Here is a 24,010-nt window from a genome sequence, read left to right on the forward strand (position 1 = left end):
GAAGATCATGGGAGAGGGCAGTCAGATACAACACACTTTTGAAGAAGGACAGGGTGAAAGGAGAGAATAGAATAAATGGGAATGGGGAGGAGAATAGGATGGAGGAAAATACAACTAGCAATAGCAACTGTGGGAAAAAATATTGAAACAATTTTTCTGATAGACTTATAAAAAAAGTAAAGTATGTTAAAAAAAAAGAGCTGTTTGTCTTTCAGGTCCATTGGTTATTGTCTATGAGTGTGCACACATTCCATGTACTGAGGGTGAGTGGAATAATCTTTGCAGAAGTTTATATGGTATTTTTTTGTGTTCAATTGAAGGGTGAAATCCCTACCTGCTGCATTACTCAGGCCAGAGTTGGGTAAGCAGATAATTTTTAGGGGACCTTTTCTAGCCCCTTCCTCACACCAGGAGGTAAGCAGTGTGATTCTTAAAAGTGCTTCTCAGTTTTCCAGGGGACTCTCAAATTCCACTGCTCTTTCCAGTGAGAAAACAACCTTATGACCTGGGCTACCCGTTTGCAGGGTTGTGACTACAGCTCCCAGTGTATTTGCACCTGATGCTTCATTACTTGTCTATTGCCATAGGTCTTTGAGACAAGAATGGTAAAATGGTACGGATTATGTCTTTTGATTTGTGTATAAATTGGATTTCAGTGAGGCAGAATTGCATAAAATCGTCAACTTCATTATCTCTTGAAAGTTATCATGATCCAGAGGCAAGATGGAGTCAAGATAACTGGTAATGGCTCTAGATGAACTTGGCGTCATCTGTGTTAAACCAAGCTCTAAGTTCTTCACAATGCCTGCTTGGGGTAGCCACCCTCCCCTTCACCCAAACTCACTGACCAGTTTGAGATCCTCTCAACCTGGTTCAGTCTATTTGTGGAAATGGTTTACTGGGGGGGGGGGGTAGCTTCTGTGTTAAAACAGCTTTTTGGAGCCACAGGTGAGAGTTAGGTGGCTCAGATGGGCTTCAAAGGTGGAAAGCAACCCAGAAAAGGGCAGAGGTTAAGAAAAGTTCAAGATGAGACTCTATATTCTCACAGTGCCTCATATAAGATTCAGTCCTAGCTCTTATTCTATTCCTAATAGATTGTCAGTAATGCATTAAGGATATAATGGGAAGTTTATCAGTATTTTTCATTGTGAAACATATGAAACAAGAAAAAAAATGACACTGGACAGTAATAATAAAAATGACCATGAAAATTTACAATTCTGACATAAAAAATTGCATTTGCGTTTAATTTAGAGGCATATCCTTCCCATGGGAATGGTTTCTATTTCTTTTTTTCCTTTTTAGCATCACTCAGATGCCAAATATATCATGCAATACAATTTATCTCACACAAAGTCATTTCACATTTTCCTGAAATCCTTGGCTACATGATGTTTTGTAAGTACAATCTATAGATGAAACATACATGGGAGCAGTATTTTTTGGAGGAGATGATAGGGGAGAGGTTGGGGAGAATGTACTTGATCTTACATTAGAAATGTTGCAAAAATGTGTTTTAATGAGGAACAGTTGGTCTGGTTCTGCTGAAGTAAAAGATGTCCCTGGAAGAGAGTTGCCACCTGTCTTACCATCTTGCAATGCAGACTCTAAATGAGGGCTTCTGTCCCTGATACCTGCAGGTGGTTGCCACTGTCTTGGAATAACATTCTGTTTGCCAGCTTGTATGAAGTTTGGCTTACTGACAATGATGGCCCCTTTATATTTCATGTCACTGTCAAGAGGCATAGAGTAAAGGGAAGTACTGCCAAACTATTTGCCCTCTGCCCCCCATTTCTATAGACAATTAAATGTGACACTTTATCTGATATTATGTAATTAGGAATCTCCAATTAACCCCAATCAAAATGTCTTTCTATTTTCTATATGGCTTTTACATATGGTATACATAAGTATTTATGTATATCAACATACACATACACAAATGTTCAAAATGAATCAAATTGTAAAATCATACTAGATTATGTCTTAACTATTGTTTTTAACACTACCACATATACCTAACATTAATGTTTCATTATATACACAATCTGCATGCATTATTTTTGAGGCAACAATTTAAAAATTAAATATCATCCATAATTTTTCCTTCCAACAAAAAAAAAATCCTTTACCTTTAACGGTGACAAGCCTCATTAAAATTAGGAAGAACATTTCTCCTAATACAGTGAAACAGGCATCACAGCAAGCTTTTCATCTTGTTTTGGTGGTAGCAGAGTAAACATAAGGTTTTGCTAATAAGGTATAGCATCAATTATTAAAGTATCTACTGTATGATCAAATACATTTCAGATTATATTCTGAATAATTCTGCCTTGACAACTGCCAGAGGTATAAATCTTATGTGCTCTTGCACAGTCTCATTGATCCCTATCTTTATGATGCTCTAGCCTAGTCTTAAGACTTTAACTCTGCAGAATAAAAGAAATAACACATTCACTTCAAAACCTAAGATCTGGCAACTGTCGATCATATCAATGCTTTCTCAAAGATATTTCTTCATGTTAATCAACAAAGACATGAACATAACTCTTTAACTCTGAATTGAGATTTTAATGGATTCAAAATATTTCTTATATGTAAATTCATTTTATGTCCTAGAGGCACTGTTTAGGGCTTCAAGTACTATGCAGATAAATGCAGATAAATCATTTAAATTGTAATTACATGAAAAAACTACTTGATGGTACATTTTGTTATTGGTCAGTCAGCCACATCTGACTCTTTGTGACGCCATTTGGGGTTTTCTTGGCCAAAATACTGCTGAGATTTTCTATTTCTTTCTTTAGTTCATTTTACAGATGAAGCAATTGAGGCAAACAGGTTTATGTGACTTTTCCAGGGTTACACAACTAGTTAAGTGTCTGAGGCAGGATTTGAACTCATGAAGGGGAGTCTTCCTGATTCTTAGCCCAGTGTTCTATCCTCTGAGTCACCTAGTTGCCCTTCAAGTATTGGATATAGTGACTGTATTGTATTACCAAGTCTAAACCTGCTAACTTTAAGTATGTTGCCATTCATGATCATGCAAATTAATTAATGGAATTGATCAGGTTTTGCAATCTCTCACTTCAGCTACCATATTTGTTTATAAATTTTTAAGTAGAACATAAATTTATTTGAGGGTATGTGTGACTTACTTATCCTTTAATAAGATTATTCTGGCATCTGTAAAGAGGAGAGTCTGAAGAAGAGGTTAAGTTTGAAAGCAGAAAGACCAACTGGACAATTTTTCCAATTGTTTGGGCAAGAGATGACAAGGGATTAAACTCAAAGGACTTGTCTTCTAATTGTAGCTCTACTTACCACTGGGTGATTTGGGGGCAAGTCACAATTTCTTCCTATCTGAAAGAAGGAAATTAGACTAATGGCCTCTCATGTCCCTTCTGTTCTAAATACAGGATCCTATGCTTGTGAAATAGTACAGAGCAGTTCTATTATTAGGTATATTTAATAGTACTCTAAATCACTTTTTCTCACCCCTCAAATCCACCTCGGTTTTAACAATCATTCTAGAAACAACTACAGAATAATCTAAATTCTGGGAAGCCAAGCATTTCTGAGTAAATTTTACCTGGGGACATGGACGGAAGGACACACACACACACACACACACACACACACACACACACACACACAAACAATATACCGGCCTGTGATAATGGTCACTGGTTTATATATTTGTGGACTGTATACTGAAAGTGGAAGAAATCTGAACTCAATTAACTATTCCCCAATACAGGGGCCAAGAGAACTATTAGCACAGTATATGTTTGTAGCAAAGGTGAGGTAAAGAGGAATGAAGAAAGGATGAATGGGCAAAAGATGCTTTGTTGATAATGAAACCCTTTTGATAACATCGGAAACCACAACTAAAACCACTGTTCATTCCACTGGCTGAACACAGGAAGTGTTGCTCTTGGATGTTGCCGAACTTAAAATTGCTAGTATTAAATGTAATCTTTAAGAAACCAATTCAATGCAAACTAATTACTCCTCAGGGTTTCCTCCAATGAGGTAACCACGGGAGTGTGTTGGCAGATGTTGGATTTGTATTTAAAAGAAAGATAAGTCACGTGTAATGCTAGCTGTTATTCTAGGAGCCCCCTCATCCTCTTCTAAGCTTCATTTTCTAAGGCACTCACCCTCCAAGTATGAGTGAGATAAATGTCAGGTAGGGTTTTAGCACCATTCAAGCTCCACAGGCTGTATGTACAAAATAAGAAAAGGAGATGACAGGTGCATGTTTCTGTCTCTGTCACATAATTAATTAGCTAAAAAGGGAAACCTTTTTCCCATAGACCATCATCACTGGTTTCCAGCTTAAAAAATGCAGATAAATCATTTAAAGTAAATTGCATGGCCTATATTTACCTGTAATTACATTGAACTTTTTTTTTAATTCAACCTTCTGGTGACTTATTCACATCCCCAGTCTGCTTTCCTACATGGTAACATTATATTCTTTCAAATATCCATGGTAGGGCATATATGTGTGTTTATTCATTTGTTTGCCTGTTCTTATTCCTTCTATGGAGATAAAAGAGTCAAAATGGCTCTATCAACGATTATTTCTTTTTTTTTAAAAAATGGGAATTATATGGAGTTTAATGTTTAGTGACTTAATTATTCACATATAAGTTTAGGATAACTATGAAGTAACACATAAGCCAACACCTTTTAAATTTTTAAACAAAGAAAAAGTCTAAGATGTTTAAGAATAGCAGATACCTATTCTATAAGCAGTCCTTAACAATGGGTTGTGTTTCAAGTTGTTTCTAACTTTCAATTTTTCCCCTCAAAAACACTGGCTAACAAAATCCTGTCGGGCATTTCGAGGTATCCCAAAGTTTCTGTTCTGAGCTTCCTAGTTTTACTACCCTCTATGTATTTTTACAATGCAGACACTTGTCTTCTTGTCGTTTATTGCATGACAATATGTCTCTGAACTTTGTAACCTGTTTTTAAAGTTCTTTCCCCCCCCCTATTTTATTTTTAATTAACTAGCATTTCTTTCCCTTCTCATTCCAACTACAATTTAAGCTTCTTCAGACTGACCTTCTGCAGGAATCCTGTCCTTCTCTCCTCTATCTTTAGCCTCCTCCTAGTGCCATCCCTCTGAGCTTATACCTTCCATCTCTTTAGTATCTAACTTGTATGCATGTACTTGGTCTCTCTGCCTTTGTTTATAGTTTACCTAATATTTAGCATAGCTGGCATCTTCACATACTAAGAACTTAATAAATGTTTATCGACAGACAAGAACTTATTTAACTTGTACTGCATCTTGGGTAATGTGTCACTGCATGTCTAATACTGTTCTGGTGGTAAAAGCTGAGTTCCAATTTGGGACTTTAGGAATAATCTTACTCTACTTTAAGTGGGATATGAGACTACTAAATTTTCTACTTCCTAATTACTGCTAAAAGGACATGGATTTTTTAAAAAAATGATGCAATACCATATCACTCCCAAATTATGAAGAGTGATGGAAGGCTACTTGGGGAATGCATGTTGGTGTGGCAGGAGAGAAGGAGAAAAATTTAAAAAAAGAGAAAGAAAAATAAAAAAACACATAAGTAAGATTGCTTAATATAGGTTTATTTGTAATAGAGATACATCAAATTAAAAGGAACTATACTTTCAGAACATCACTTACTTTAAAAAAGCTAAATAATTTGTAACCTAAAGAATTCTGCGTTTGATTTCTTTCTTTCTTTTTAGGTTTTTTGCAAGGCAAACGGGGTTAAGTGGCTTGCCCAAGGCCACACAGCTAGGTAATTATTAAGTGTCTGAGACCGGATTTGAACCCAGGTACTCCTGACTCCAGGGCCAGTGCTTTATACACTATGCCACTTAGCTGCCCCTGACTTCTTACTATTATGTAAGTACAAAGGAAGAGCCATGAGCCTATGAACTGGGAGCTTTTCTTCAGTTTCAACTATAACTAACCTGTCTCAATTTGGTTTTAATTTATAGAGCAGCCTAGACCTTTCTTGCTTAATTATCCTGAGACAACTGAAATTATCTGGGTTGGGGCTGATTTCTGAAGGGTCACAGTGGTTATAAAATATGCTTAAGAATCTTGGCCTAAGGTCAAACTGTGGAAAGTGAATAGACTGGAATCACTTTAATGCGGCCCAGTGGAGGAGCTGCATTTTGAGTTAAAGGATCTGTGTTTGAATTCTGGTTTTGCTGTTTGCTCCCTATGTGACAGCAAATCTTCATACCCCTTGGGTCTTCAGTTAACACATTTGATATTAAAAAAAAAAAGATCAACTAGAAGACTCTAAAATCTCTGGTGCCTCTCAAAACTATGCTTTGCCCAAGGTGACCTTGAGTTCTCAAAGGCTCTGGGAAATCATGCCAAGCTAGCAAAACTTCAAATATGGGCCTAGTGATAAGCTGAAGGTCTACCCCAACTAAGATCTGAGAGAGGCTTAATTATCATATTGGCTTTAGATCAATGACTCCCCCCCCCATCACAAATCCCAAACACTGTCTTACTAAGACACAGAAAGTTTATGATCGATGTGAGTAGAGGGAATATCCAAATCACAGATCTTAAGCACACACATAATATTTGTATTTCTTATAGGTATAGCAATTAAAGTACAGAAGGCTAAACAAGTTGACCTGTATCAGAAGTGGAAAGACAGGTAAGTATAAGGTCTTCTGACTCCCACTTAATTGCTTTATATACCAAAAAGTCTCTCCATTTAAGAAGAACTCACCTCAGACATCTCATTTCTCCCCATTCTCACTATTTTGGGACTTTTCCACCATGTCCCAGGAAGGTCATTATTGGGATGACTTCATCATCCTTTAAGATATCATCAATCTTGGTCTTCCATTTCATCACCACCGTTTTCCACTTTGATTGGAAGGTGGATCCACAAACTCTAAATCTTTATTTAAGGAGGGAATTTAGATCAGACATCTTGTTTCTCACTTGTTTACACTACTTGAGGCTTCTTTGGTTATTCCACCATGTCTCTCTGCCAGATACACTCTCCTTTCTTTCCTCCCCCTCTACTAGTTGTGTTCTTCCTTAGTGTCTCCCAGGGGTCCTGAGCAGTCCATAGGGTGGATGAAATCAGTAGCTCAATGACTGCTGCCTTCACCAAGTCACTAAAACTATCTTTAGGAAGAAGAAAATCACCACAAGTAATTGCACAATTAGTGATGCAATTGAAATGAGTGCTAATTACGCTGCATCATACCACATATAATATCTTGGTTGGTATTCAAAGTCTAAAGATGTCATATATGTCCCGAATATATTTTGAACTAATTCTCTAATGTTGATAAGCACAAGAATGAATTCTGCTTCATCACTGCACTTTTAATACAATTCAGTATAAAATCCAATCTGTAGACTAGTATTAAATTCATAGGCCAGTCCCATGAATATTCAACTGGTAATGAAGAGGGCAAATGAAATATAGTTTGAAGAAAAGACATGCCTAAAACAATAACTATACTCTGGGTTTTATTTTTAGGGAGTCATTTTTAAAACGTGCAAAAACCTTCTTTCTCCAAGGGGGTGGGGGATGGGGGGAGGTGCGGGGGAGGTGCCTAGAATGCATCTATAAAAGCCACCTGGGACTAGAGCCAATATCTTGGGGAGGTGAAAGAAAAAAATAGGAAGGAACACACCCTCATTTGCTTCTAACACGGTTAGTTGATCTGTCTGAAATTAGATCCACTTTCAACTGTTTTAACTTAATTATTAAGCCATTTCTTAACCTTATGAATGTAGTTTTCAATTGCTTTCAAAACTGGCCCTGAACTAATAGACCCTCTCACTTCAGTGATTTGGGAAATGAATGTTAGATAGGGAGAAAATTTTAACAGAGCTTTTCTAAGGGTCAAAGCTTCAAAAATACAGCACAGAGTATGCATAAAATTCAGGACACCTGAGTAACCTACTAACCCTTTGTTGGGTAATAAGGAAAACTGGCATTCTTTACAACTTCTGCTCCCTTTCCAAAACCAATCTTGTTCTCCTGCTGCTTTGGTGTGAGGATCAAAGAGCCAAGAAATGAGAAGTAGGTGGGATTCATGTCCCCTCAGGTCCTTTTCCCATTACTCATATAATATAGAGGGTGAAGTACAAAGCTCTAAGTTGCAATACTGCTTTAAATAATAGGGCATGGAAATATAGAGAAAGTTAGGAAGGGAAGCCAGTGAGTTGATCTTTTTACTGCTTGACTTTTTTGTATCTACAAGAATTATAAAGACAAAATCCAATCTAATTTCTTCTCCTGCTTGTAAGAAATAAAAATAGTAAAGTGAGAAAATTATGAGCTGTTAATTGTTTTTTTCTAATGCTAAAGGTTAATTATTGTATATTATGTATCTTAAATAGGATTGAATATAAAAATACTACCAAGATTGAAAATCAGAATTTTTTTCTCATATGGATTATAAATATTCAAGCAGAAAACTGCTGCTATTTAATTCTTTTTAAAGAAATGAAAATTATAATTTACTATGGGTAGCTAGATGGCTGATGAGCAGCTAGATTGTTCAATAGATAGAGTGCAACACTTATAGCCAGGAAGATCTGAGTTCAAATTTGCTTCAGACATTAGCTATGTGACCCTAGTTAAGTCATTTAAACTCAACTGGCTTCAATTTTCTCATCTGTAAAATGGAGATAATAATAGCATTTACCTCCCAAGATTACTGTGAGGATCAAAGGAGAAAATTTTTGTAAAATATTTAGCACTTTAGTGCATGGTAAATGTCATATACATCTTAGTTATTACTACAACTACTAGATCATAATCAGAACATATTTTAAGGAAACAGAAGTTTCTGTTATAATTAGATGGGACAAAAAGGGGAATATCTCCTCTTGTCCTCATCCTATCAGTGGTAGAGTGCTTTTGCTTTCATAAGCCTCATCTGTAGACAGGGTTTAAGATTCAGATATCAGAGTGGGCTGTAAAGGAAAACCAGGGGAAAAAAACAGAAGTAGTGAAACTAAAACAGAAAAACAAATCATGACCTTTCAGCTTCTAAGATAATGTTCAAACTCTGTTTGTAATCTCCTACATTCCAAAGGTAGACTTACAGCTCCATCATCAAATCCTATGGTGCAGAAAGTAGGCACTTTCTACGTGCATGTTTTTAATTATAGTATATTTATCCAAACTAATATAAAGGAGACCAAAAATATCCTTCAAGACTCAAAATGCAATGGAATTACATTTTCATATTCTCCAATTAGTTCATAGTGTAAGATTACTCCTTAGATAAAAAGAAATAAATCCTGTCTAGTAGATGTCCAATTCAGACCTCAGAGTATTCTCTCAAAAATATAATAGAAAATATAAAAATGGTTTTGGATTCCAAAGTATCTTTAATGACTTTCATCTGATATTTATTCATACTAGATGCTTTTGTTCAAGATCAAGATAGCTATTACTAAGTTATTACTAAGAGGCCTATACTTCAGATAGAACAGATTACCAATGCCTTTTTTCCCTATGAAGGAATTCTCAGATTACTAATAGGATGAATATTTTGTGTACTTCAGTTGAATGTAAACAACATTTTAAAAATATCAATATATTTTACATCCTTCAATATCTAATGTGACCTTGGGGGCAGCTAGGTAGTGTAGTGGATAAAGCACCAGCCTTGGAGTCAGGAGTACCTGGGTTCAAATCTGGCCTCAGACACTTAATAATTACCTAGCTGTGTGGCCTTGGGCAAGCCACTTAACTCCATTTGCCTTGCAAAAAACCCTAAAAAAAACCCCATCTAATGTGACCTTAAAATATTGGTGGTTGGAGAGGGCCTTCATTTTTCTACATTGAAAAGTGAAGGAATTGGGCATGATTCTTGAGACACAGATATAAAGTTCAATAATTTTATTCTCAGTGCATTTTGTCAAAAACATAAATGAAAATACAAAAATGCTCTTGGATTCCAAAGTGTCTTTAATGATACTCATCTGATATTTCTTCATATTAAGTGATTTTGTTTAATATCAAGAAAGTTATTATTGTTTGAGAAAGAAAATCAATTTGCTACACTGCTGTTATAGAATTATAACATCAACCCCCCTCCACACACACACGCATGTGTAAAAGAAGTCTACTTAGCTTTGCTTCTTTTTTTTTTTAACTTTACTTCTAATAGAACAAATAACCAATGTCTTTTCACTATGAAGGTATTCTTAAGATTATTAATAGGAAGATCAAATAACAGCAGAATATTTTGTACATCAGTTGAATGTAAGCAACATTTTTAAAGTATCAATATATTTTTATTTCTTCACAGTTAAGTGCAAAAACAAGTTTCAGCATTTATTTCCAAAACCCTGAGCTCCAAATCCTCTCCCTTCCTTCCACCCCTCCTCTTTGAGAAAGCAAGCTACTTGATATAGGTTAAAAATGTGTAGCCATGAAAAAAACATGACTACAAATAGTTATATTATAAAAGTAAACAACCACCCCTCCACAAAAAATCAAGAAAAAGAAAGTGAAAGAAAGAAGGAAAAAAAAAGTATACTTCAATCTGCATTCAAACACCAGCCTTGTCTTTGGGATGGATTGTATTCTTTATAATAAATCCTTCAGAATTCTCTTGGATCATTGGTGAGAAAAGGTAGGTCATTTACAGCTGATCTTCCTGCAATATTGCTGTTACTTTGTATAATGTATATTTCCCATTGCATCTGCTTGTGTAAGTCTTTTACTAAGAGCATCCTGTTCATCATTTTCCATAAGAGAACATTTCATCTCAATAATATACCACAATTTGTTTGGTCATTCCCCCACTGCTGGGCAGACCCTCAGTCTCCAACTCCCCTAACCTTAGGTATTAAGGCAGTACCTCAAAATTATTTTACCCTGCATTTTACCTAATAATAGTGAGGCAGATCATTCTTTAAAATACACACACACACACACAGAGATTGTACTGATAACCTCATCTCTAAACTGTTCATATCTCTTGATCATTTATCAGTTGGAGAATGTGGAGCCTAATTTCTTACAAGGCAGTGAACATGTGCTTATATCTCTGAAACAAACACCATTCCTCCTACTCATTTTTATAGAGTAGTATAAGGTTTAAAAAATATGTCTTTAACATAACCTTGCACTTAATAAAGGTTTGTTGAATTGAATTTATTTGATATTGACACTTAGTATGTGTTGTCTGTCAACATTTCTAATTTTTAGAATCTTAGAAATGAAAGAACCCAAGTTTTCTATTCACAATCCAGTTTTTTCTTTCATTATACTGTGATACTTGTAATAATAATAAAGATATCCAAAATAACCAATGTATAATAAAATGAGAATGTGTTTCTGAGACTGTTTTGATAAGGATAAACACTAGCCAAATAATTAAAAGAGTACATTATCATTCCATGCAGTTACCTGCTCTGATATGAATTTCCTCAGTATGACATTTTTTGGTTTGAAATATTTGGCAATAGGAAACCTACTTACAGTTGTCCTTGAAGACGACAGCTTCCAAATAACAAGAAATCACCTGAAAATTCTCCAATAAGAGAATTTTCTAAGATAGAAATTACAGGAATGGACATGGATTAACCAGAGAAGTAACAAATTCTTTTGTAAAGCCCGTGCCAAGGATATTACAGAAAGGATTACTATTAGATATAAGTTGATAAAACTCAGAGGTCCCTTTTAATTCTGGCATTCTCTTGTTTGTGTGTATGTGTGTGTGTGTGTAAGTGGCTGGAGTAAAAAATGGAAGCCACTGACTTAACCAGAAACAGAAACTATTTTGTGGGCTCCTATGCTTCCCACTTACTTATGCTGTAATGAAGGATAACACAGTGCAGTGGAAAGGACAACAGATTTAATGTTAGGAGACTTTGGTTTGAGTGCTAACTATGCCATTTATTCAATAGCTTAAATTTTGTCTGGGTCTCAGTTTCTCAGTTATGGTGAGTGAGGTCAGATTAATCAGGGAATGGCCCTGATAATCTCTTAACTGATTTTAGTATCCTTTTATCCCCCCATTTCTCCCTGTGCCTTTCCTCTCCTAAAGTGTTCTCTTTCAATGATACTTCTACTCACTTCATTCATCCCTGCTTTTTAGTTTAATTTCTTTTCTTGACACTAGTAGTTCAATTTTATACTGTGCTTTGGAATGTGTCACCCCCTTTTCCTTCGCCCATTCCCATTTCTTATTACCATATTTCAGGTCCTCCATGTTCATAAACTGAGTTATCCCATTCTTTATTCCCTTTTTCACCTTTAATATCTAATCAGTTGGTTAAGGCTTGTGGATTTTATGTCTCTTGTGTAAGTCCTCTTTTCTCTACTCCCATAGTAATTACTTTAGTTCAGGTCCCTTTATATGGACTACTGCAAACCTTCATAATCCACAATCAAATCTCTTCTTTCTCCAATCTATTCTTTATGCAGTTGACGAAGTAAAGGGACTCCTTCTGTATGTTTGGCTCTTCTCAACAGTAAATTCAAATAACATATACTATGTGTTATGATATTACCTAGTTTCATTATCAGTCAAAGAGATTACTGTGAACATCAGATTTACTAGATCTATGTGCTATCAAAGTGTGAGCAATGCCATTTTTTCCCACCCAGATTCCAACATACAGAAGGAGGTACTATTAAAACCACCAAGACTGTAATAAGAAATGATAATCCTAATAATAGCACACTGTTACTACCTAATACAAGCTATATTTCCCTCATTTTATATTAATATACAGTTGCAATTTATTTCAAGAGAGAAAAAGACAACACAGAAACAATTTTGGAATTACATGGCTGGATAAACCATCAGCTATCTTTCTTCCATATGGTAAACCATAGCTACATACTTTTTTTGGAGTGCCTAACAATTGTGCTGGAAAGAGGACCTCAAATGATGCTTAGCAATGTGATACACATTTTCATTTCACACTCCATCAGCTTTTACAACTGAGGCTCAATGAAATGTAAGAGGGAGCCTTGGCAAGCAGCCATATTTACCAAGGTATAAAATAGGGGTCATGTTACTTGTTTTTTTCATAGAAATAAAAAAATGTTTAATTTTCACTCCACACAACTTAGGCAGATACCGAGCAAACACCCTATTTAAAAGTACTGTAAACACACACACACACACACACACACACACACACTCTCTCTCTCTCTCTCTCTCTCTCTCTGATACGGTTTGGTATCTATTCAAAGGTATATTTGAATGCTGCCACAAATAGTTTTCTAAGGCATTAAAAAAAAATCTGTCCCTTTACCAAATCCTTGTCTCCTCCTCACACCCTGGCCCCCAGAAGATCTACTGACTTAAAAACATATTGGATTAGGTATTCTTTGGTATTAAATTTTTTCTCCTAAAAATAATGGCTTTTGCCCTCTCAGCCTGGAACCAGAAACAGCTTATTTCCTTTCCAGGAAGAGAAGCAAAGCTATAGCCATCAGCAGAAGCATCTCTCTAATACAGATTTCAATCTTTCAGAAAGTATTAAAGCCTCATGCACACATAAAGAGGGAACTATAAATGGTAAAAGAAACATAGCCTGAAATCACTGTGATTGAACAGCTACCATTTTTACTACTCTAGTAAAGGAGAAAAATATATTTTACTCACCTCTGTTATCCCAGAAACTTCTCCTTTTGCTAATGGTTTGCTGATGGATGGGGTATACACCTTGGCATTTGACACTGGCTGCCCTTTCAGAAAGTGCTTTCCTGATTCATAAATGTCCACTTCAACCATTTTCCCCATGAACATGGGGTTCTTTGGCACAAGCACCTGTAAAAAATTACACAAAATGTAACCAAAAGTTTTATTTGCTTTTAAAGTATATGTTGAGATTTACAAAGATAAAATGTCAATACAAAATGTGTTTTTAAATTATTTTACAGAAATACATTTCAAAATTCTTGCAGCATCTGAACAACTAGCATTTACACTACTTTCCTGTCTTATCATCTTTCTGAATGATTATAGAAAATGTTATGGTACTAAAGATAGATGAGGAAAAAGATAGGGGTTTTTAACTCAGGGAGCTAGCATCACAGTAGTACTATGTTACTCAGTGCCGACAAAAATACACAAACTATACTTAAATTACAAAAAATTTCTGATTCTTCTGATGAGAAACAAATGATGATACTCTTGATCATCTTCTCGTCACCCATAAATGTTCCACTTCCATGGACGTGAATTTAAAATTCCATTCCTTGGTTATCTTTTATCCTTCTAATGTTCCTAGAGTCTCAAACTCTAATCAAGTTCTTTATTCTTACTTATTATGATCTCCATTCCCTCACGCCTTCAGTTCCCTCCCAGGTCATTACCTCTATACTGGTTAGGTTCTCTTTCCTTCCCCCCTTTCACCCTTTGGGGAACCAATTAAATTCTATATTATTTACTGTCTTACTCCATTCTTTTCTTACAGATTGCACTTTCCCAAAATCCAAATCTGCCTCTTTGTTTCTATTTATATGCTGCTGAACAGAGCTGGAAGAAATCTAGAAACTACTAATTGGTGGCACTACAAATTTATGTTATCTGGTTTCAATTGGGCCCTCACTGTGAGAAGACAATCACTCCAAATCTTCTCATTACCTCACTCTTCACAGTGGCTGTACTATACATTCTCATTTCTCCTCCCACAAAGAACCCTTTTACCTAAGGACTTGTCTCATATTTAGACCATTTGCCAAGAATGCCCTCTTTTCCTCACTTTCTCATCTCATTTCATTCACACATCTTTCTTTACTACTCTGATCTTGGAAAAAAGAGGTAGCCTTATTCATTGCCAAGACCAACTCCACTATATGCACCCTTGATCTCATCTCCTATTTCCTTTAGCACACTGTTCCCACTATCAACCCCACTCTTTATCTTATCTAACTACTAAATCCTTTTCTACTATCTATTAACAAGTCCACATCTTCCCCAGTCTTAAAAAAAAGACTCGAGTCCACAACCCCATATCCTTAGATATATATCCTATAAATGTGAGATTTATAATTTTAGAGAAATCTTCTATTTGTGACCAATCTATGGCACAGTCTTCTGAGTGAATTGGTAACAATAAATACTATATTTCTCTTCCTCTCAGTTAAACTTTTTGCCCACACTTTCTCTGTTTTACTCTTCCAGACATTCTGCAATCTGACTTCAGACATCATTGAACTGAAATTTCTCTCTCCAAAGTTACCAATGCTCTCTTAATTATCATAGCTAATGCCTTTGGCTCCTTTTTCTCAATCCTTATCCCTTATGACTTCCCTGCAGTATTTGACACTTACCTTCTCTTTCTTGAATACTCTTTCCACACTTAATTTTCATGATATTGCTGGTTCTCCTACTACCTGTTTGACACTCCTGTCTCTTTTGCTGGATTTCCATCCATCCATGTCATGCTCCTCAGGTGTGGATGTTGCGCGAAGCATCTGCCCTGAGCCCTCTTATTTTTTTTCTATACTAACACATTCGGTAATTTCATCTTTTCCAATGGGTTCAATTATTATCTATATAGTATTCCCTATATGATTACAGGATAAAAATTGAGCCCTAATGTCTCTTTCCTAGCTCCAATCTGGCATCATCAGTGGCCTAATAAATGTCTTGAAATGGATGTCTTGTAAGTAACTGAAGGCAACAACTCATTAGATTGTAAGCTCCTTGATGGCAGGCACTGTCTTTTTTCCTCCTGTTTGTACCCAGTGCTTAGCACAGTGTCTGGCAGAAAGCAGGTTTTAATAAATGTTTTCAATATGACTAAATAGAACTCATCTTTCTCTTCCCAACTTTCCTGTTACTATTAAGGAAATTAACATCTTCCCACTTAGCTAGGACCGTAATCTTGGTATTATTTTCAATTCATCATCTCTGTTCATCCCAGATTTTCAAACTTGTTATTTCTACCTTTGTAGCACCTCTTGCATTCATCCTCTTCTTTCCACTCAAACAATTCTCAAATTATTTCAGGTCCTCATATTCTTTTCTGGAGGTTACTTAACCTTTTACTAGCTCAATCCATTTTCTATTCAGCTGACAGATTTGTTTTTAAGGCATAGGTCTGCCTATATCACATTCCTTCACCCCAACTCTTGCTGAATAAACTTCTGAACATCCCTATATCTCTATTACCTTCCAAGGTCAAATATAAAGATATTTTAAAACTCTTCATATTATTGCCCTGTCCTATCTTTCTAGGCTAAACTTCTCTCTATACATATACTACAATATAGCTATTTCTCATAAACCATATTCTATTTTCTCTCTGAACTTTTGTACTGAATGTCCCCTAGACTTTCCCTGGCATCTTCTACAGTTCTTTCTTGATCCCTAATTGCTAGTACCTTCCTCAATGAGATTCCTTTCCATCTACTCTTTTTTTTTTTTTTTTTAGGTTTTTGCAAGGCAAATGGGGTTAAGTGGCTTGCCCAAGACCACACAGCTAGGTAATTATTAAGTGTCTGAGACGGGATTTGAACCCAAGGTACTCCTGACTCCAAGGCTGGTGCTTTATCCACTATGACACCTAGCCGCCCCTCCATCTACTCTTTATATAAACCTTGTAATTACCTAGTTACTTATGTATGGCCTCCTGTAGGGCAAGGATTTTCTTTGTATTTCTAGAACTTAATACAATGTCTGGCATATTAGAGTAGTAGTTGTTACTATTATCAGTATTAGCACTTACAGAAATAAGGTTTGTAAAGTGCTTAGAGCATTGTAAAATTTCATCCTTTTAACACTATTATTTATTCCATTGTTCTAGGAAACTGGCAAACAGGTTATACGACTTGCCAAGCTAGATCTGAACTCAGGTTTCCCTGATTCCAGGCCGAGCATCGTGCAGCCTCCATAAAGGAAGGACTTTACAAATACTTGTTTATTGACTGTTGATTGTTAGAAAAAAGGGATGCAGTGTAGACAAAGGAATGATGGATTTGGAATTAGGAGGGGATTGCATTCAAAATTTAATTGTTAAGAGCCATGTTACTTAACTATAGGCAAATAATTTAAAGTCTCAATGAAATCAACTCAGGCAACTCTAATAAAGTCATTTTTTTTTTTTTACCAGATATTCTAACAGTTGTCAGCATAATAGTTTCAGGTGTTGTTTGAAATAGAGCATTGTATGTATTTTTTCATTTGAGACTGGAGACAGGCAGAATACGTAAAAAAAGACCTCCAAAATCCTAAGCTGGGGCAGTTTGCTAGACAGGTATTTCCTTTTCTCAAGAGATCATTTGTCAGTCCCAGAGTCCTCCTCTTTAAAAACCAGTTTCTCTAAGGTGGGACTTCTTTTGGCTATCTCACAGGAATCTTGCAGAGGGATTTTTTTTTTCATGAGAGTTGGTGATAAAAATATTTGTTTACCTCAAATATTTCTTTCTCTGTGATTTGTTGGTTTTGTTGTAATGCTTTTCTAGTACAGAAGTTATTTGAAAATTATTTCAAGTTAGTATATAATATCAATTGAACATATATTAGGTTTGAAGCATAAATCTACTCACTCATAGGCTGTGACACACTGCACTCTAATGACATATTCATAACTTTGTATCTCAGTTTATTTTACAAACAATAATTCTAAGCCTATCCCTGATATGCTCAGTCTTTGGGAAAAAAAGAGAGAGACAAGCCAGATAAATCAGATCTGCATCAAATCTCTTTGAGGAATACAACAATGGAAAAACAATGACCTCTAGCCCTTCACTGTCAGGTTTAAAAGTGAATTGCTTGTCAAAAATATTAATTAAAATTGTCTTCAATAACTATAAATTAAATCTTTGATGCAATGGAAGGAGATATTTATTAGTCATATAACTTTGGGAAATCACTTACCTTTTCTAGGCTTCAGGTTCTTGATATGAAAATTGAGGGAAAGGGGGCAGCTAGGTGGCACAGTGGATAGAGCACCGGCCCTGGAGTTAGGAGGACCTGAGTTCAAATGTGACCTTAGACACTTAATAATTACTTAGCTGTGTGAATTTGGGCAAGTCATTTAACCCCATTGCCTTAAATAAATTAAAAAATAACTGAGGGAAATAAAATAAGGGGGGAGGTTGAAACAGATTAAATTAATGATTTCTGAAACTGGGTGTAAGGTTTCCTACTGTAAGCCCTTTAAAGTTTATATCATTTAAAAAACCTTGATAGCAAATTTGAAGTTTAATAATTTTCTAGGATAAAATATCTGTCACCAAACCCCTGATCTTGTGCCTTGAACTAAATGAATAGCAAAAAGCTTCTTTCTTCCCCTATAATTTAATAATTGGAAAAAGCCCTTCCTCTTTAAATGGAAGGAAACAGTTAATGAGGCATGCCATTGCCTTTAAAATTCCCTGCTGAGACTAAAATCCAAGTGGGAAAGGAAAGAAGGGGAAGAAGGAAGGAATAAGAATAATGCAGTCAGTTTTTTTCTCTGAGGCTGCGCATCATTCTGACTTGGGGTTCTTTGGGGTACATGGAAAAGATACAGGGATGATGATGATGTTATCTTTAGGCTAAAACATGAAAAGGTGAGAATCTTTAATCCATCTGCAAGTTGTCTTTCCTTCTGAGTGTACCACAGCAGTGTCTCTGTGGATATAGTATCCAATTCAAAACTAAGGGCAAAGCACTCAGGTTATGAAGAATTGAGAACAAAAAGCAAACTTAACACCCAGATGACCATCAGTGCCTACTGATTGTCATGCCAATCACAGAACTTTTAGTGGCTCCCATAAAGAAAAACTCATAGAAAAAAAATTAACATTTCTTTCTTTTCTTCTGAGAAAAGCGGTAGTAGTAGAAGTAGTAGCAGTAGTAGTAGTGGTGGCAGAAGCAGTGAGCAGTGGTAATAGTAGTTATAATAGTAGCAGTAGTAGTAATAGCAGTAGTGGTATAGTAGCAGTGATAGCAGTAGAAGTAGCAGTGGTATTTCTGGTACAAGTAGTAGTAGTAGTAGTAGTAGAAATAATAAGAGAAATTATTATTATCATTTGTTATACCTAGGGAATCAGAAGCATCAAATAGCAAAGATGATTTTATATTTTTATACATACATATACATATGCATACATATATGTATATTATAAAAAGCAATTTATCTAGCATCATGTGTATATAATTTCCACTGAAATATATTAAGTATTTATCCCATTCTCTATATCCTGAACTACATATTGACATTTATATTCAATTCCACTATTGCATCATAAACTTCTTTACATCTCTGTGAGGCTTATTTTAATTTCCCTTAAAACATATAAAAGAACCATTCTCTGACTCTACCATCAGAGAGAAGAGCCACTTCCTGTAGTGGGAGTAGAGCAGGGTGTGGATGATTAAGGAATCTATGGTGCTGACTTCTGCCTCCAATTAAGTGCTATTCTTAATGTAAAAATCTAATCTAGGTCTTTTCATCCTATTTCCTTGAATTCATCTAAGGAGTAGACCTCCATGTTTTCTCTGCCACCTGCTGTCACAGTCAAGGTAGACTATAGAAGTGCATGATGCAATGCAAAGGATACTGAGTGAGGAGACCCAGTTTGTCAGCTGTTTATTGCATCACTTTGGGGTTAGTCACTTAATCTCTCTGGACTACTTGACTTCTAAGATCCCTTCCAGCTCTAAAACTGTGATCCTATGATAAAAACTGGTAGCTAAAAAGGAAATAATAAGAAATCTCTGCTAATCTTAGGCTCTCTTTCATCCTCATGATTTTTGCAAAGACCTTTCTTATCTTCAGAATGCTTTTTTTTTTTTAGGTTTTTTGCAAGGCAAATGGGGTTAGGTGGCTTGCCCAAGGCCACACAGCTAGGTAATTATTAAGTGTCTGAGACCAGATTTGAACCCAAGTACTCCTGACTCTAGGGCCAGTGCTTTATCCACTATGCCACCTAGCTGCCCCCAGAATGACTTTTACTAAGATTTTTCCAATAGTGTATGAATTTTAATATTGCTCCCAATTCTACCCTTCCATTCCACTTTTACAACTGACTAGTCCCAAACCCCAGTCGCTGGCTCTGTTATGGATTAATGTGAATTAAAGAGCACTTACTATGTAAACTCTGCTGTAAACATTTTGGGAATAGAATAAATTCCATAAAGATTTCTATGGCTTGGCCTAGCTCTCCGGAACCAGTCTTGAAACTATAGATTCGTTTTCCTCTACCGATTTTATGCAAATGATTTCACTTTTCAATACTCTTTTTCACTTTTCAATATGCTAAACAATTATTCTTGTTTGGAAAAAGGTCAGATTTATAGTAAATTTTATAACAGGGCTTATTACCTGCTCATAGAATTGATTGTGAGCAACATAAAACTTAGAATCAAAAGATTCTTCTGTTACCAGCACTTGTTGTCTTTCACCAATCTGTGGGAAGAAGAAAACAACATAAGAAGAAAGGAAGAGGGGAAGGAAACAAGTCCTGCTCTAAGTGCTTTACAAATATTGTCTTATTTGATCCTCCCAACAACCCTGAAATAGGTGATATTATTAACCCCATTTCTCCAAATAAGGAAACTGAGGGCAACAGAGATGAAGTGATTTGCTCAGGGTTACACAGCTTGTAAGTATAAGGCTGCAGTTGAACTCAGGTTTTCCTGACTCTATCCACTGCACCCCTTAGTTGCTTCAGGAAAAATGACAATAGCTTTTGCAAACACCAAACATAAATTGTCAATAAAAAAATTGTGATTAATCCAATTCAACAAATATTTATCAAGCACCTACTATATACTTAACAGTATACTCTCCACCTGAATTTGAGGCAGGCTGAGCTAGATAGTGCTAATTATTTCAACAACTGAAGCAAGGGTAGCCCTGTTCCAGTTCAAATGTTCTGTGAGAAGTCTAACATGGTAAAAAATTAGTATAGCTGGAAATTTATATAAATCATATAATTGATTGGAAAATTTGATCTTAGGTCTTTCCTTACCAAAGATAATGAAGGCTTAAGATGAAAACAAAAACACCCCCTTCGAACATCGTTTTATTTCTTGTAACCAAGTTGCAAAATCAGCCTGAACAAGCTGCTCTCAATCCAAATTTGTGGAAATATTTTGGCAATATGAAAGAGTAGTAATAAACACTTATTTGAGTGACAAGGAGCTGAGGAAAATGTCTCCAACTAGTAGCAGATTTAGCACTTGCATTCAAACATTTATGTATTGTATTTATTTTCAAACTCGTTCACTTATTTCCAAAGTTATTTTCTTCTTCCTGTGTCTACCTCTGTACCATATAGTTTTTATGGAAAGCAAATAATAATAATTTCTCACATGAACATAACACTTTAAAAGTTTGAACATGTCTGAAATATAGTATTAGGACTTTGTGGCTGGATCAAAGAAATAATGGAATGAAATGGGAAAGGGTACAATTGAAACATACCTTTCATGTCTATAATGTGAATTCAATTAAAAAGTTGGCTCAAGAAAATCTCTTTTTCCTGAAAAATCACTGTCATTTCCAAATTTATCCTGTTGTGAAATGAATTCTTTAAAAGTATTAGTTATATTAGGTCTCTATCCAGAAGAAATCATAAAACATGGGAAAAGTTCCACATGTTCCAAAATCTTCATAGCAACCTTTTTTGTAGGGGTAAAGAATTGGAAATTGAGGGGATGCCCATCAATTGGAAAATGGCTGAATAAGTTATAGCATATGAATGTTATGGAGTATCATTGTTCTATAAGAAAACATGAAAAGTTGGACTCTAGAGAAACATGGAATGAATTACAGGAACTGATGCTGAGCAAAGGGAGCAGAACCAAGAGAACATTGTACACATTACATGTGTGAGTTGATCAGCTTTGATGGATGCAGTTCCTCTCAGCAGTTCAGAGAGCTAGGACAATCTTGGGAGACCTGTTATGGACACTGCTATCCACATCCAGAGGAAGAAAAACCAAACCAAACAAACCAACCCTACAGAATCTGAATGAAAACTACTACGTTCACTTTTTAAAAATTTTTCTTATGTTTTTTCTTCCTATCTCATAGTTTTCTTTCTTTTCCCTAAGTCCCAATTCCTCATACAGAAAATGACTAATCTATAAACATATTAAACACAAATATATATGTACAATGTTCACTAGACTGTTTGCCATTGAGGGTACGAGGGGGTAGGAAGGGAGGGTGGAAGGAATTTATGTAACTTATAAATATGCATATGCATGCTGAGGAATATTGAAAAACTTTTATAACTTGTAATTGGAAAAATAAAATATATATTGAAAAAAAAAGTATCACTTCTTTTTTATGATTCTGCAGGGGCAGCTAGGTGGCGCAGTGGATAGAGCACCAGCCCTGGAGTCAGGAGTACCTGAGTTCAAATCTGGCCTCAGACAAGCCACTTAACCCCATTTGCCTTGCAAAACCTAAAATAAAAAATGTCTAATGCAGCAAACCAGCTGAATTATTTGGTTGTAACATGAATTTCTTTCAGTTTTGCTGCTTGACTAACTTAGTCCACCAAATTAAATCAGGTTAGCAGACTAACTTAAAAAAAATCCTTTCCCCAGTTATAGTGAGACTTATCAATATGTTTTGGCTGTAGACATTTAGGAAATGTAAGCATAGCTGTACTAAAGGCTATCTGTCACTTTAAAAAACCCCAAAGAACCTGCTCCCCCTAAAACCCTGCCAATCTTCAAATTCCTAAACTCATCCTAAAACACTGAATATAGAGATGGCCCTCAACCAAAGGTTGTAAGGTCTCCTAGATGACAGCTATGAGAGACTTATCCATGAAATAGGAAAAGAGTTAACTATTAGTTGTTCAAAAATCAAGATGCAAATAAGAAAGTTTTTCAACTTTTTGTGCTCCAATGGATTCATGAAATATATTGGGCAAACTTGGATTATTAAAGTATATCTTTATGAAAGAAAACTTAATATTTGCACACAGTTCACAGCTTGAGCTACTGATAACTTAGGATAAGTACCTGTCAATGGTTCTTGAAGATGTCTGCAATTATACTTCAGCTAACATTATTAAGTTTTCAGAAAATTAGTCTAATAAAATAATAGGAAATTGTAAAATATTAAGGAACTATGTTGCTTCCTCAGTAACAGAATTAATGGAGGTAATTATTAACATACACTCACCATTGTAGATATCTGCATTTTTATATAGTAAGAGAGGGTAAACTATATTTCTCAAAAACACTAAGTGATGGTAAGTAGATAGGTGCTATTTATTCTAATGCCTAATATGAAAATTTGTCTTGTGAAATGTGAAGGGCTAAAGATAAGACTTCCATCAGAAAAGAAAACTGTAGATAGAGGCAAGGGTGGCTTTCTGGCTACCACAAACAACTTCAGAGATCATTAAAGACCTCATTTTCCAGATAAACAAGTTCAGAGCAAGAGAAGTAGAGGATCCTGTCAAGGTCAGGCTCCTTCCTATGCCTCCCAAAATGAATGGCTGATAACCATTTCTGCTAGTACTTTCTTCTCACTTGGGATTCCCTCCTCCCCCCCTTTCCCCACCCCTGCCTCCCCTCCTCTCCTCCAATTACATATCCTTTAAGAACTTCTAATATATTGGGGGGGGGGTTGGCCAGACAATGGGATTAAGTGACTTGCCCAAAGTCTCACAGCTAGGTAACTGTTAAGTGTCTGAGGCAGATTTGAACTCGGGTCTTCACTCCGGTGCCAGCACTCTATCCACTGCACCACCTCACTGCCCCCAGTTTATACGTATATTTTGCCTGGGTCCTAACTTTCTTAGATTCTTTCCCAAAGATTGTCTCAGGAAGTTAGAAGCTTCTGACATGGAATAAGAGGAAAGTGACAACTAGAGTCATATCTAGAGAGGGAAGGGACCTCATAAGCCTTTGAATCCTCCTACTCAACATTTTACAGTTGAAGAAAAGTGGGTCATCGGGGTTTGAAGTCTTGGAGGAAAGAAGCTTCCTGGAGATAGGAGGTCTTAAACTAGTTCTTAAAGGATGTGTAATTGGAGGAGAGAGGAGAGGAGAAGGGAGAGGAGGGGAGGGGGGA

General features: G+C 35.9%; 1 protein-coding gene across 2 annotated transcripts in view; it reads right to left on the bottom strand.

Annotated features, from left to right (window-relative positions):
• The window catches only part of LOC141502286 (threonylcarbamoyladenosine tRNA methylthiotransferase-like), a 417,183-nt gene that overhangs the window by 13,719 nt on the left and 379,454 nt on the right, over positions 1-24,010 (bottom strand). For both annotated transcript variants that reach the window (XM_074206948.1, XM_074206947.1), the window contains 2 exons: positions 20,291-20,374; positions 13,633-13,797 (listed from right to left, as the gene is read on the bottom strand). In XM_074206948.1, coding sequence (XP_074063049.1) covers positions 13,633-13,797; positions 20,291-20,374 — 249 coding nt within the window. The remainder of the gene's footprint in view (positions 1-13,632; positions 13,798-20,290; positions 20,375-24,010) is intronic.

This window comes from Macrotis lagotis, chromosome X (assembly GCF_037893015.1).
Source record: "Macrotis lagotis isolate mMagLag1 chromosome X, bilby.v1.9.chrom.fasta, whole genome shotgun sequence".
Lineage (NCBI taxonomy): Eukaryota > Metazoa > Chordata > Mammalia > Peramelemorphia > Peramelidae > Macrotis > Macrotis lagotis.